This window comes from Budorcas taxicolor, chromosome 2, assembly GCF_023091745.1.
Source record: "Budorcas taxicolor isolate Tak-1 chromosome 2, Takin1.1, whole genome shotgun sequence".
In the NCBI taxonomy this organism is placed as follows: Eukaryota; Metazoa; Chordata; class Mammalia; order Artiodactyla; family Bovidae; genus Budorcas; species Budorcas taxicolor.
The window spans coordinates 17,260,324-17,274,560 of record NC_068911.1 but is presented as its reverse complement, the minus strand read 5'-3'; the positions used below and the strand labels follow the sequence as shown (position 1 = coordinate 17,274,560).

At 48.8% G+C, this 14,237-nt stretch overlaps 1 protein-coding gene across 4 annotated transcripts in view; it reads right to left on the bottom strand.

Annotated features, from left to right (window-relative positions):
* XPO6 (exportin 6) overlaps positions 1 to 14,237 on the bottom strand; it is a 107,604-nt gene that overhangs the window by 3,164 nt on the left and 90,203 nt on the right. For all 4 annotated transcript variants that reach the window (XM_052636379.1, XM_052636378.1, XM_052636381.1 and 1 more), the window contains 9 exons: positions 12,969 to 13,113; positions 11,016 to 11,162; positions 9,913 to 10,102; positions 7,055 to 7,210; positions 5,982 to 6,096; positions 5,646 to 5,817; positions 4,092 to 4,253; positions 763 to 861; positions 396 to 626 (listed from right to left, as the gene is read on the bottom strand). In XM_052636379.1, coding sequence (XP_052492339.1) covers positions 396 to 626; positions 763 to 861; positions 4,092 to 4,253; positions 5,646 to 5,817; positions 5,982 to 6,096; positions 7,055 to 7,210; positions 9,913 to 10,102; positions 11,016 to 11,162; positions 12,969 to 13,113 — 1,417 coding nt within the window. The remainder of the gene's footprint in view (positions 1 to 395; positions 627 to 762; positions 862 to 4,091; positions 4,254 to 5,645; positions 5,818 to 5,981; positions 6,097 to 7,054; positions 7,211 to 9,912; positions 10,103 to 11,015; positions 11,163 to 12,968; positions 13,114 to 14,237) is intronic.

The following is a 14,237-nucleotide window of genomic DNA, read 5'->3' as shown; positions in this document are numbered from 1 at the left end:
ACCTCTAACCCTGGGCTCCCTTCCAAGCACCAATCTTTTCGGTCTGTCACAAGTCTGGGCTGTGCCAGCTCACGACCCAGACGAAACAAGAGCTGGGCCCTACTCAGAGGTGGGCTCGACAGGGTGCAAAGAAGCTGAGACAAACCAGGTGGATGGCTGGGGCCAGAACAGGGATTGGGGGCTGAGCAGCAGAGACAAAGAATATACTCGCCACAGAGGCCACCCCGAGGGACAGCGTGTGCCCCTCAGTCTGGTCACAGCACCGAGTCCCCCAGGAGCCGCACGAGCTACAGCGGAGCATGCCCGAGGCAGCCTGCTCCGCCTCTCGGAACAGGCGCCAGGCCTGAGCGCCCACGCCTGCCCTCCTCCCTTCAGCCGGGCCTCCCTCTCCTCACCCGATCCATCTTGAAATTGCGCCCCAGCACGTTTTTCTGGTTGGCATCCACACCGTCGCAGCTGGTGAGGAACTCCGGGAGGAAGGCCGTGAAGAAGCCATCGAAGTCCACAGAGGCCATGTTGTAGATGGCGATGCCGATGTCCTCCTGCAGGAGGTCGTGGGACCTGCACACCAGGACCTGGAGCAGCACGTTCACGAACTGGAAGAGCATGGCGCTCCGGAAGATCTTCTGCAGACAGACAGACGGACGAGCGGGGTGAGCAGCAGGCCGGCAGGCTCCGCAGCCACCGACCGGGGGGGCTAGGCCTGGGCCCATGACACCCCTGACAACGAAGCCTTTATCTGAGAGCTGGCGGGGCACTCACCTTGTGGTACAGCTTCTGCTTGGTGTTGAGAGTCTCCAAGTAAAAGAGGTTTTGTTTAAATAGGTGGATATCGGGCTGGAGAAAGGACTGTCCAAAAGCCTAGGAAGTAAGACCACCGTTTTATTAGCGACCTTTACACACCCTTAGATCCAGCCCATCCAGGGCACCTCCCTATACCCAGAGACCCAATACTTGCTGGCGGCTCCCCATGTCAACACAGGGTGAGGGCGCCTGCTGCCTCGCTCTCCTGGCCCATCTGGTCAGATCTTTGGAATGCTCCTGTGTAGTCTGGGCTCCCAAGAACTCCCCACTGGGCCTCACTTACTTGGTTGCATCTTGACCCTTTTGTAATAAACCTCTAACCTCCTTCACAGAGTCTGTCTTTGGAGGAAGAAGCTAACACCTCAAGGCAAATACCTCAGCAAATACCAAGGCAAATACACCAGAGGCTGCCGACCCCCGGCTCATGCCAACTACTCACCCATAAGCCACCCTCTCCATGGCATCCCAGGTATTATAAACCACAAATCCTTGAAGCTCCTGTACAACCAGCTGCCTCTGCCTTGGGGTTAAGCAATAGCTCATCTTTAAACTGCTTTGCAGGATCTGGGCTGTGGAATTCCGTTACTCGTTCACCCTCCCCACTCTAAGTACGAAGAGGCCTGCTCCAACAGGAAGTGACTGAGGAGGGGGCTTTCCTGGGGGTTCAGTGGTAATGAATCCGCCTGCCAATGCAGGAGACATAGGTTCCATCCCTGATCACAGGCCAAGGAGTGACTGAGCCCACGGGCCACAACTATTGAGCCTGTGCTCTAGAGCCTGGGAACCACAACTCCTGAAGCCCGCGCGCCCTAGAGTCTGCGCTCCACAGTGAGAAGCCGTGGCAAGGAGCCTGTGTGCCACAGCTAAAGAGCAGTCCCTGCTCGCCATGAGAGAGCTGGAGAAAAGCCCTCACACAGCAATGAAGACCCAGCACAGCCAAAGAGAACAACACGTACAAATTATAAAAGCAGTCTGACTGAGGAGGAGCAGGGTAGGCCAATGAAACGCAAACCCATTGGCGGGCAAGACACACCCCACAACAGGCCAGCTGACAGCTTCATCATTCTGTCCCTGGGCTCCTAAACTATAAGAAGGGGGTCTTATAATCCTTGTGCCGTGATGAAACCTTCACGACATCCAATGGTTTTATTTTTTAATCATGTTTATTGAAGTGTAACAGAGTAAAATTCACCCCTTTGATGTTCACCATCATGTGGTTCTAAGCAACACACAGAGGAATCTAACCACCACGATCATCACTAACAAAGATTTCCTCTCCTCAGAAAGTCCCCTCACGCCCCCGCTGCGGTCAGTCCTCACCCCCTGCTGCTGCTGTTGTTCAGCCCCTCAGTCATGTCCGACTCTTTGCAACCCCATAAGCACGCCAGGCTTCCCTGTCCACAACCTCTCAGAGTGTGCGCAAATTCAGGTCTGCTGAGTCAGCGATGCCATCTAACCATCTTTTCCTCTGCTGCCCCCTTCTCCTCCTGCCTTCCATCTTTCCCAGCAACAAGGTCTTTTCCAACGTGTCGACTCTTCGTGTCACGTGGCCAAAGTACTGGGAGCTTCAGCTTTAGCATCAGTCCTTCCAATGAATATTCAAGACTGATCTCCTTTAGGATTGGCTGGTTGGATCTCCTTGCAGTCCAAGAGACTCTCAAGAGTCTTCTCCATGAGCACAGCTCAAAAGCATCAATTCTTTGGCCCTCAGCCGTCTTCATGGTTTCCCTCTCACACCCATACGTGGCTCCTGGCAAAGCCATGGCTGTGACTGTGCGGCCTTTGCCAGCAGAGGCTGTCTCTTAGTGTCTCTTGATGCGCTGTCTAGACTTGTCACAGCTTTCCTTCCGAGGAGCAAGAGTCTTTTAATTTCACGGCCTTCCTCCCCTCCTACCCTAGGCAACCACTGCTCACTCTCTGTTCCTCAGGATTTGCTTTTTCCAAAACACGTGTCATATGATGGGATGGAATCGGCAGTGTTTCCAAAGCAACCCTTTGGAGCTGGTTTCCTTGTACTGGGTGCAAGGTACTGCGAGGCCACGGCATTGCTGCATCGGTGAGAACGTGCCTTTTCACTGCTGAGGGGCAGGTGTCAACCGGCTATCTAGTCACCGCCTGATGGATATTTGGATTGTTTCCAGCTTTTGGCAACTAAGCTGCTGTAACATCTCTGTACAGTCTGTGGGAATAACATGTCTTCATTTACCTTAGGTAAAAAATTTAGAGGCGAGATTGCCAGATCATGGAGTAACTACATGTTTAACTTTGTAAGAAACCGCCAAACTGTGAAGCTGTTTTCCAAAGTGGCTTTCACCAGTCCTGAGTGGAGGACTAGCCGTCTGTCTACCAAAAGCACCTTAAAAGCAAGGACAGAGTTGAAGAAGGAGGTAGGAGGGGAGGGGAGAAGGCACCTGAATACTCCAAACCCAGGCCAGCCATGTGGTGTCGGAGATGGAAGAACAGCAAAAAAACTGGCGAGACCAGGGGTGCAACAATTGCTCTTCCATACCAGGAGTGTGTCTCATGCGTGTGTGTGTTGGAGCGGAGCTAAAGTGAAGAACAGTAGAAACCCCTTTGGATTCTCTATGAGGAAAAACTAGCACTGAAAAATCAGAAAATAAAAATAACCCTCTACTTTGACCGAGACTTAAAATAAAAAAGTTGTACAGCTGAGTGCAGAACAAGGAGCGTGCCTAAAAGCAGTCAGGGAGCAGCTGGCCACCCTCTGTGTGCTCGGCCCCCAGGGCTCACAAGCATCACACTTGATCGGAAAGGGAGACTGACTCCCAGAGCAGGGCTTCTCCCACCGTCACACAAGCCAGAACTATCTTTGAAAAATGCAGATCAACTGCCACAGTGCTGCGGGTGAGGAGGCCCAGGGGTGCCTGACGCAGGGGGCTGCCTATACGCGGGCTAACTCCACTGCAAGGCAGAGGGAGCTCACGTGGACCCAGCACTCCCAGGGCCAGGAACACGATGTATGCTCTCATGTAACCCACAACAAAGCCGTGAATCAGGCAGGGTTACCCCTACTTCACGGAGAGACCGAGGCTCCAGGAAATTAACTAACATCACAAGTATAGAGCAAGAGTTGAGCTTCAGATCCAAAACTGCGAGGCTTCAAAGCACCACTCTGTGGCACCCGCTGAAGCGGCCACGTTAGAGGAAGTGGGACCGTGAGCCGGAGAAGCAACGCGACGTACAGTCAGCCAATAGATGCACTGGCGTCCGGAATGGGGCCTGCCTGTTCGTGGATTCCACTCAGCCTCACCAGCTCTCCAGGTTACCTGCATGATGGCACTGAACTGCGGTTGGTTCTCCATCTGCTCCTCAGCCATGCCCCTCTGCACACTGGCCAGGACGGTGGACTTGAAGAAGTACCTCCAGTTGTGATGGAGCGTCCGGAAAAGGAGCTCAAACAGCTCTGCCTTCACATCAGGGGAGGGGCGCTGTGGAGACACACACAGACCCTCGCACCTTCCCTTCCTGAGGCTCAGGAGCCACCCACAGCCTGGTCCCAGCGCAGGGAAGAGGTCTGAGAGATCCCTGCTGACAGTCAGCAGCATGCCCCCTTCTGCGTGGCTCTCAGCAGTTCAAACAAGGAGTTCGCTCTCATCCTATTTAGCCCCCCAACAGGCCTGCAGTTCAAACAAGCAGCACTTAGGCCAAGACGGGGCCAGAGCTGAGACACACAATGCCTGGGTCAGTGCCAAGGGGCCCTTTTTCTGATGGAAGCACTCACAGCTTTTCAAGCTCGGAAAAAAGGTTCCTAAGTGGAAAAACAATTAGGACTATGGATTTCCTGTTTAGAAAGCAGTTGATCTGATCTGTCATGTTCCTTTGCCAGAATTTAAAAAGTTTCCCGGCTAACCTATTGGTCTTATGCAACCTCTGAGGATAGACACAGATGAAAAGGCTTAACAGAGGCTCTGCCCTCTATAGAAAAGGAGTTTAAAAAGCACTTAGAAACCACCGAAAGCAGCATGAGAGGGCCTCCAGGTAGAAGTGGCACCTCACGGTGGAGGCAGCTTCTGGTGCTAACTGCTCTCCGAGTCTGTCTCCTCTTTCACCGGCAGGAGGAGGAGGAAAGGGAGGCAGGCTCAGCAATAATTTTCTAATTTATCCAAACATCTCCAAGTCGTGGAAGATCATGACAGGTCACATTATTCCACGTGTCTTGGCAGAAGTCAACATTATAAGGCCCAGATCTATTTAATCCAGCCTCGACTAAAATCAAGACCAGTGGGCACCAGCTTCCATTACAGAACACTCAGAGGGCCAAGATGTGTTTAATGACACAGAGCAACTGGAGTGACTTACGCCTTAGCTTGGGCAGTTAGAAAGGACAGCCCTTGTTTACGAAACTATCATAGAAAACTTCAGTAAAAATATACTGATTCTGAATTTGGTCATGCTGAGTGGCTGTTTTCTAAGGAGGACAAGGAGCTTTCTAATGACGAAAACCTTGAATGGTTCTAGGAACTTGTTTTGTATGCTTGAGATTATGAAAGTTCTTAATAGGAAAGTACTATAAAATTTTGTTATTACAACGTCTGTTATATCTGCTGGAGAAAACCACATACTCACCTAAAGTTATAAACTGTTTCCCATGGGAGGCTGATCTTACCAACCAAGAAACCTCGTGACACTGAACCTGCTATGCTTATACTAGATTAGTTCTAATTAACTCAGCCAGTGTACCAAGCCAGTAGCATTCTCTGAAATATTATCTTATGAGAAAAATAACTAACAAATTCAGTTTAAAACACAACAACTCTTCCTCAATATCTCATTCCCTCCCCAGTCACAGGCAGCATGGGAGACCACCCAGCCCCGCGTACCTCGGCAATGATGGGATACACCTGCTCCATGCACAGGGCGATGATGCTGGGGAGGAAGGGCTTGAACACTTGGCCGGGCTCCTGGACCACTACCTGCAGGATCTTCAGGAACTTCTCGACCACCCGACAGCCAGTACTGCCTTCGTGGAGGATACTCTCAGCCAACTGTTCTCTGAAGACAAGAGAAAGCACACCATAGCCAAGGAAACGGTTCTCTGGGAGCAGCACGTGGCAAGAGAAGAAAAGGGAGCAAAAAGGCCCATGCTTAGCAGCCAGGTCCCACCACTTCTCACGTGGAGCCGGAAAACCACGGATAGCGAGCAGGTCAGCGGTTACCTGGTAAACATATTGAGGAAAGTCTGTATGATCTGCTCAGTGAAAGGCACGCCCATCTGGACTCTAAGGCCTCGAAACAGAGTGAGGAAGAAGCTCAGCATCTCATCAGTCACATCTAAATAAACGGACAAAGCGGGTGATCAGAGGCATGTACACCCGCCTGAAGAGCAGCCCCGGGCTGGACGCACTGCCTCCCGCTATCTGTACTAGCCTCTCCAGCTCTAAGGCTTCCTGCTGGAAGAAATTCAGCCAGGACCATCACAGCCAGTGACGGAAAGTGGGAAATGATTAAGGACATGCTGAGAAAACAGCCCTAATACGGACAACTCCACCCAGTGGCTCATGGTAGGAAACAAAGGTCACCTTGAAGCCACCCTCACTGCCCAGCATCCAGCGCTGTGCAGAGCGCTCACTGTGGCTGGGCCATCTTGTGCTCGCGGATGCAACTACTGAACTGGGTCAGCACCTGGAGGCTTCAGCCACTTCTCTCTGCAGTTGGGTCCAGCGTCAAGCCGCTGAAAGTGGATAATGGTGTACTTCTGACTGCATGCCCTGGGCCATTAAATGGACTAACTGCCGAAAATATTGGTTACATTTAGTGTGGCTGCACTTCCAGATCTCAAAAATCATCTGTAGAGTATGTTCTGGCTTCAACCACATACACCTGGGGGCAATTAGTGAGGGTGTGCTGACTGAGAAGTCCTGGTATTTCTCTCACAAGACTGACAGGACCACGGTCACTGCTCAGGAGAGCCAGGCCAGCATACCCAGAGACTGAGAGAGAGCTTCTCTGAGCGATGGTGACAGAGTGCAGGGAGGGGTAGCACCTCAGCAAAACTCACCTTGCCACATAATAAATAAGCAGAACTCCCAGAAAAAGTTCTATGTCGGCCCTGGAATAACGCCCCATCCACTGCTATGTTCCTAAGTGACTCAGCACCTCATGACGTCACTGCCCTCAGCCCGCACCTCTAGTCTGCACAGCTGACCGCCCTGGCCTGCCCTACAGAGCTAGGCAGGACTCTGGGCCCTGTCAGTACCACCCAGCAGCGGGGCCCGCAGCCAGCTCCTACCTGACTGATGGATGAAAGCTGGAAAGAGGGCCAGGGAGACCTGAACGGATTCCTGCAACGACTGATAGCAGATCTGTCGGGACTTGGTGGATTCCCCAGAGATATTCTCCACAATGTCTTCTAAGACACTAAGTGTCTGGTGGATGATCACTTTGGCTGCAAACCGAGAGTGAGCGGCAGGTTATGACTTGTCTGAGGAGAAAAGCAGAGTAAGAGGGAACACCAAGAAGGGGACGAAATCCGCAAAGGTCTTTCTCTGAAGGACAGTCGCACAGAAGCCTCTCTCGACTGAGTTCTCAATCTCTGTCTGGATCTCTCTGTATCTTCTTTCTCTCTGTTCCCTTTTTACTGTCAGGACTCCAACTGCCTGCCAGCCAGCCTGCTCAGTGTTCTGCCTCTATTCTGCCTCTTATCACATGAAACATCTCCACAGAGAAGATGGAATGTCCCTTGGGTTTGGTGTCCTGGACTTGAGACTTTAAGATGGTGAACAGACTAGTGAGGACGTGAGGGTCGTAAGGGCACAGGTGGGAATGGACACATACAGGTCGAACCCTCCCCTTCACCTCCCAGTCTGACTCCAGCCTGATGGCCCACACAGGACCCGCTGAGCGCACCTGCTGCGCCGCGCTAATCGACTGCCTGATCAGACCTCGGTCTCCTGGGGCTGAAAATATATGTAATTACTGATATCGCCAAGGCTGCATACAGTCACCCTGCTTATTTAACTCATATGCAGGGTACATCATGAGAAACGCTGGGCTGGAAGAAGCACAAGCTGGAATCAAGATTGCTGGGAGAAATATCAACAACCTCAGACACGCAGATGACACCACCCTTATGGCAGAAAGCGAAGAGGAACTAAAAATCCTCTTGATGAAAGTGAAAGAGGAGAGTGAAAAAGTTGGCTTAAAGCTCAACATTCAGAAAACGAAGATCATGATGTCTGGTCCCATCACTTCATGGGAAATAGATGGGGAAACAGTGGAAACAGTGTCAGACTTTATTTTGGGGGGATCCAAAATCACTGCAGATGGTGATTGCAGCCATGAAATTAAAAGATGCTTACTCCTTGGAAGAAAAGTTATGACCAACCTAGATGGCATATTAAAAAGCAGAGACATTTCTTTGCCGACAAAGGTCTGTCTAGTCAAGGCTATGGTTTTTCCAATAGTCATGTGTGCACATGAGATCTGGACTATAAAGAAAGCTGAGTGCCGAAGAATTGATGCTTTTGAACTGTGGTGTTGGAGAAGACTCTTGAGAGTCCCTAGGACTGCAAGGAGATCCAACCAGTCCATCCTAAGAGAGATCAGTCCTAAGTGTTCATTGGAAGGACTGATGTTAAAGCTGAAACTCCAATACTTTGGCCACCTGATGCAAAGAGCTGACTCGTTTGAAAAGACCCTGATGCTGGGAAAGATTGAGGGCAGGAGGAGAAGGGGACGACAGAGGATGAGACGGTTGGATGGCATCACCAACTCAGTGGACATGAGTTCGGGTCAACTCCGGGAGCTGGAGATGGACAGGGAGGCCTGGCATGCTGCAGTCCATGGGGTCGCAGTCTCGGACACGACTGAGTGACTGGACTGAACTGACAACAGGAGTCAAGACAGGCCTGCAGGGGGAGCTATTATGCCCTTCCATGCAGGCCAATTACTCCAAACAGGCAGGTGTTGCCCACTTCATCCAGCAGAAGAAGAAAACTACTCTTCTTCCTGAAGACAAGCCAGCTAATCAGAGACTGTTAACAGCCCAACCAATGAGAAGCCTTCAAATTTTGGACTCCCAGCTTCTTTCAATGGACTCTGGTTATTACAGACCCTCTCAACCCCTCCCTTTGCCCTAAAAAAGAAAGTGCCCCTTCCTAGCTCTTTGAATTTGCCTATGGTCTGCCACAGTCCTCATAACCTGAGAATTGCAATTCCTCTGGCTATTCCTGAATAAACTTGCTTTTGTTGGTAAAATAATTGACTATTACCAAAGCTGACAATGACAAAATGGTTAAAAGGGTTACTTTCCAAAATATTAAAAATGATGAGATTTAAGAGTTCCCTTTTCCATCTGTATACCACTCTAGTATTTTTGTATAATGAGCTTGTGTTAATATTCTTAATTGTAAAAGTAATGTACTTTAAAAAAAAACATTCAGCATATATTACTAATATGTCACAAAGCATTTCTGTTGACATTATCCAATAATGTTCTATTATTTTCTCACTGTAAAAGAGACAATTTTCAAACTATTTCTGTAATATTTGTTATTTCAGGAAGATTGTTCAGAGAAATCTGATGCCTTCTACTTGAACAACTGAATTCTCTCTTTTTCCTCCTTATTTACTATAAACAACTAAACTTGAAGATACCAAGCTTAATCACTTTTAAAGATACAAAAAGCTCTTTCAAAGCCTCTAAAACATTTATATTTTGAGAAAGGTTAAAAACAGTCAAAAGATAGTTTCCTGTTTCCCACTGTGGAGAAGTCAACTGCTTTGACTGTTTATACAAGTACCTGAGATGGATCAATAATCACTGAAGGGTTTTTACCCACAGAAGTCATCATCAAATAGGGTCTTCAAATCAAATAGGGTCTTCAAATGGATGTCATCTCTTACCGTTGACATTTTAAATAAGAGACGGGCACCCTGCATTCAGGGAATAGGTCCATGTGATGTGCTCACTGAATTCCACAGGTAAGCACGGTTCTACCTGAGTCAACTCTGTGGCTGAGCAACTGGGTGACAGTGGGCAGATTAATTCACCCATGAGCCCCAGATGCAAAGCCCATCTGCTACAAAGGAAGAATGATGCCAGCTCTACCTATCTCCGCAGGCTGCCCCTGCCTTGGGGCCACTTACTGTCATCCAGGGGCATCTTCCTCTGCGGGGTGACAGCGGTGGGCTTCAGACTGCGATAATCCCGGGACAGCGCAGAGATGAGGCTGGCGTGGTTCAGGGAGCGCACAGGCCACTGCTGCTCACTCTCTGGGAGGTTTGGCCACGGAAGCAGCAGGATGTTCGAGAGGGCTCGGCACACCAACACCTGAGCCTGGAAGAGACCCGAGGGCATCCATCCAGCGTAAGTTTACGACCAATGTGGACAGCAGAGCGGCTGCACCTGACATGACCTTTGACACCGACCGCACACACTGAGCTCAGGCCTTGGGCTCCTTTCTTAAAACCTGGGCCTGGGACTTGGGTCCAACTTGAACAATCCAGGAAGGAGAGAAAAACTGAAGAAACAACACCAAATCTGGGCCCAGCACATCCGAAGGCCAGCCTCTATCATCATTCTTACTGCTGGCACTTTCCCTCTAATTCGTTGCTTGCAGCGTTAAGAGGGGGAGAAATCACTGATACTGAGTCTAACCTGTCCCTCGGCCACCGGCTCCTGATACCCTCCGCCGAGAAGCTACTCAGAACACTGCTGTCGAGTCTTTTACACTCAATGTGCCCTTAGGGACAAGTCAGAAGCAACACATTCACAGTCCAGGGACTTTTAAGTAACTGCTTTGACGCCCCTATGACCCTGCCCCCATTTCGTTGCTTTAAACTTCTAGCCTGAGCCTCCCAGAGGATTGTAGGAGAATATACTTGTCTGGAGTGTCTCAACCCTAAGAAAACAAACATTTAACAATAAAAACAGACTGTTTAAACCACAAAGAATACAAAGAGGACTCTCCCAGCACCAGCCGAACTGCCAGCTCTCAAAGCACCATAATCACCAGGCCTGTCGGGAGGAACTTTTTATGTCTGAATCAGCACACTGACTGTGTTGAGAAGGAAGGTCTTAACAAGAGAGCACTGAGGCTGCATCAGTGTCATACATGTAAGAAATCCACATATGCTGGCAGGGCCTGTAAGCTCTAAGTACAAGACGAAAGGTTAGATTCTTCTTCCTCAGCCTCTCTGAGCCTGAGCCACATGGCTCTGGGGACCCCAGGGGAGCCCTGAGGCCTCACCTTATCGACAAGTCGCTGGGCAGAGGCATCAGTGATCCTGTTGAATACTTTCTGCACTGCAGGGATGCTGATCAGAAAGACAGGTCGCACAGTGGTAGCCAGTGAGACCAGTAAGTGGCACGCAGATAGCAGCAACTTATCTTGGACCTGGGGAGGGAAGAAGACATGTCAGCTCACAACGTCTCCTTTGAGACTGGTATTAGAAGAATTTGATGAGGCAACCATGAGCTGAATACGGAGCTTGATGCCAAACTACATCAACTAGAAAGTGAAGTCACTCAGTCATGTCTGACTCTCTGCGACCCCATGGACTGTAGCCTATCAGGCTCCTCCGTCCATGGGATTTTCCAGGCAAGAGTGCTGGAGTGGATTGCCATTTCCTTCTCCAGGGGATCTTCCTGACCCAGGATCAAACCTGGGTCTCCCGCATTGCGGGCAGACACTTTACCGCCTGAGACACCAGGGAAGCCACAACTAGACTCTGCCTCAAAGAAGTTTTCCTATAATGATGCCCAGTAACAAGGTTTCCTCTTCCCTGCCACATCCACAGCTGCTGCCCTCAAGCCAAGACCATCGTCTCTAATTTTCTAGCTCTCAGCCACGAACTCAGTCACTTCTCAGCTCATGAATCTACAGTGGCTCCCCGTCAGCATTTAAACCACATGGCAAACTCCTTGGCATACCATCCAAACAACTGGGGATCGTTCATCTGACTCTTCTTACTCTAGTCAAGCGGAGATCTCTCTTAACCTCCCATTCTGCAGTCCATCAATCACAGCAGGCTTGCCTACTTCCTTCACTTCAACAGGCCAATCAAACCCATGGTTTAAGTACCATTCTATCCCTTTCAAGTTATCTAGCAAAACCAAAGATGCTTCCAAAACAGGACCAGATGCTAGTAAGACTACAGTCCAACAGCACACCAAAGAGCCAGTGGTATGCAGAATAATTTAGAAAAATTACATAATTTCCTAAAACCGCAAAATATCCCTAACCTTTGAACCCTATAATCCCAGTTATTCTAACCAAATTACCTAAAAGGATAAAGCTACAGTCATGAGTACACACATTTCAAAACTATCTGTAATGAATTGTTAACAAATGGGACACAATTTAAAAGATCAGCGATGGATAGGTAAATTCTGAAACCACCCCCTCACAGGATTATCATAACTCATTTACAAATTACAATTATAAACACAACAAAAATTTACGGAAAACAGCACACTGTTCTGTTAACAGTGGTACAGAATGCCATATATGAGTAAAACTACCAGAAAAAGAAGAAAAAAGGAAAATAAGTATCTACATGCTTTAGTAATATAACTTGGTGGTTTCCTTAGAGGACAGCTTAGAATCTATCAAGTTTTACATGGATAGAACCTTAGACCCAGCAATTACACTTCTAGGAACCTATCCTCCACCAAGGATGTACATACAAGGGTCTAATTTCCAACAAAAGAAGAGCTATCATACACCCCCACTACAGAATAGCACTGGCCAGCTTCACACACTACATTTGTTTGCCACATGTAAAGGTCTCCAAGGCACACTGTGACACAAAAGAAGATATTAATTTATCTCCAGCTGTCTACAAACATTTACCTATGTGTATGAGACCCGGAAAAAGTCTGAAGGCTATGCAACAAACGCTGACAGTGCTTACCCTGGAAAGGAAAATATTTTGGAGGAAGGCATTAGAGAGTACCATACATTTGAATAGTATTTTACTTTTAGACAATGAGCATGTTTTCATGGGAGACTTAGAGAACTGCACGAATAGGTATATTTGAATTTATATGGGCTAGAACTGAAAAGGAACATGAAATGGCGCACAGTTCTATCACGGCGGCAAGAACTGGGTCTCATATTATGTGGCATTATAAATGGGTATATGAAGAGGAGGACAGATGGGGAGTTAGAGAAGAGATGCAGCCTTCGCTGTTTCAAGACCTTGGTGGTGATGAGAGGTGTGATTGCATCCATGGTGGTGGAGATGAGCGAAACGAACTGCTGGGTATTCTGCCGATGCGCCTCGCTGCAGTACTGTGCGAGCCAGTGAGAGTAGGCCTGTAGGGCAGCCAGGGACTGAGCATGCCTGCGAAGAGAGAGAAGACGCGATGTTAAAGGTTAAGGTCAGAATACATCAGCACTAAATCTACTCTCACAGGAGGAAAGAATTCCACCCATTGCATTTACCAATCTACACCACGCGTGACAGGCTAGAAATCTTCTCCTTGTGCCCTAAGGACCTAAAGTTAAAACCCGTCATCTAAATATTGCCACCACTGCCTGGAACCCAGAAGGCAGTTAGCAAACGTCTATCAGATCTCATTCAATCTTTCTGTGACACACATGGGGTCAGGTGAGAGAATGGTAAATAATAAAACCAGAAACCAAGAATTCAAGTGATAATGTGTTAGACTGGGAAATAGTAAAAATTTTATACCCTAACTACAGACGGGGACGTAGAAAACTACCAGGAATTAGAGCTTTACAAATAAGCTTTGATACAAGACTCTCAGCTTTAAGCTTCCATCACACCATACATGGTATCTGGCTGAGGCTTGAAGGAGCAAAGACTACAGTTTCTGCCGATGTTGTACTGCACCATACACACGACAAAATATACATCATCAGTTCAGTTCAGTCGCTCAGTCGTGTCCGACTCTTTGCGACCCCATGAATCGTAGCACACCAGGCCTCCCTGTCCATCACCAACTCCTAGAGTTCATCAAACTCATGTCCATCGAGTAGGTGATGCCATCCAGCCACCTCATCCTGTCATCCCCTTCTCCTCCTGCCCCCAATCCCTCCCAGCATCAGAGTCTTTTCCAGTGAGTCAGCTCTTTGTGTGAGGTGGCCAAAGTATTGGAGTTTCAGCTTTCACATCAGTCCTTCCAATGAACACCCAGGACTGATCTCCTTTACAATGGACTGGTTGGATCTCCTTGCAGTCCAAGGGACTCTCAAGAGTCTTCTCCAACACCACAGTTCAAAAGCATCAATTCTTTAGCGCTCAGCTTTCTTCACAGTCCAACCCTCACATCCATACATGACCACTGGAAAAACCACAGCCTTGACTAGACGGACCTTTGTTGGCAAAGTAATGTCTCTGCTTTTGAATATGCTATCTAGGTTGGTCATAACTTTCCTTCCAAGGAGTAAGCATCTTTTAATTTCATGGCTGCAGTCACCATCTGCAGTGATTTTGGAGCCCCC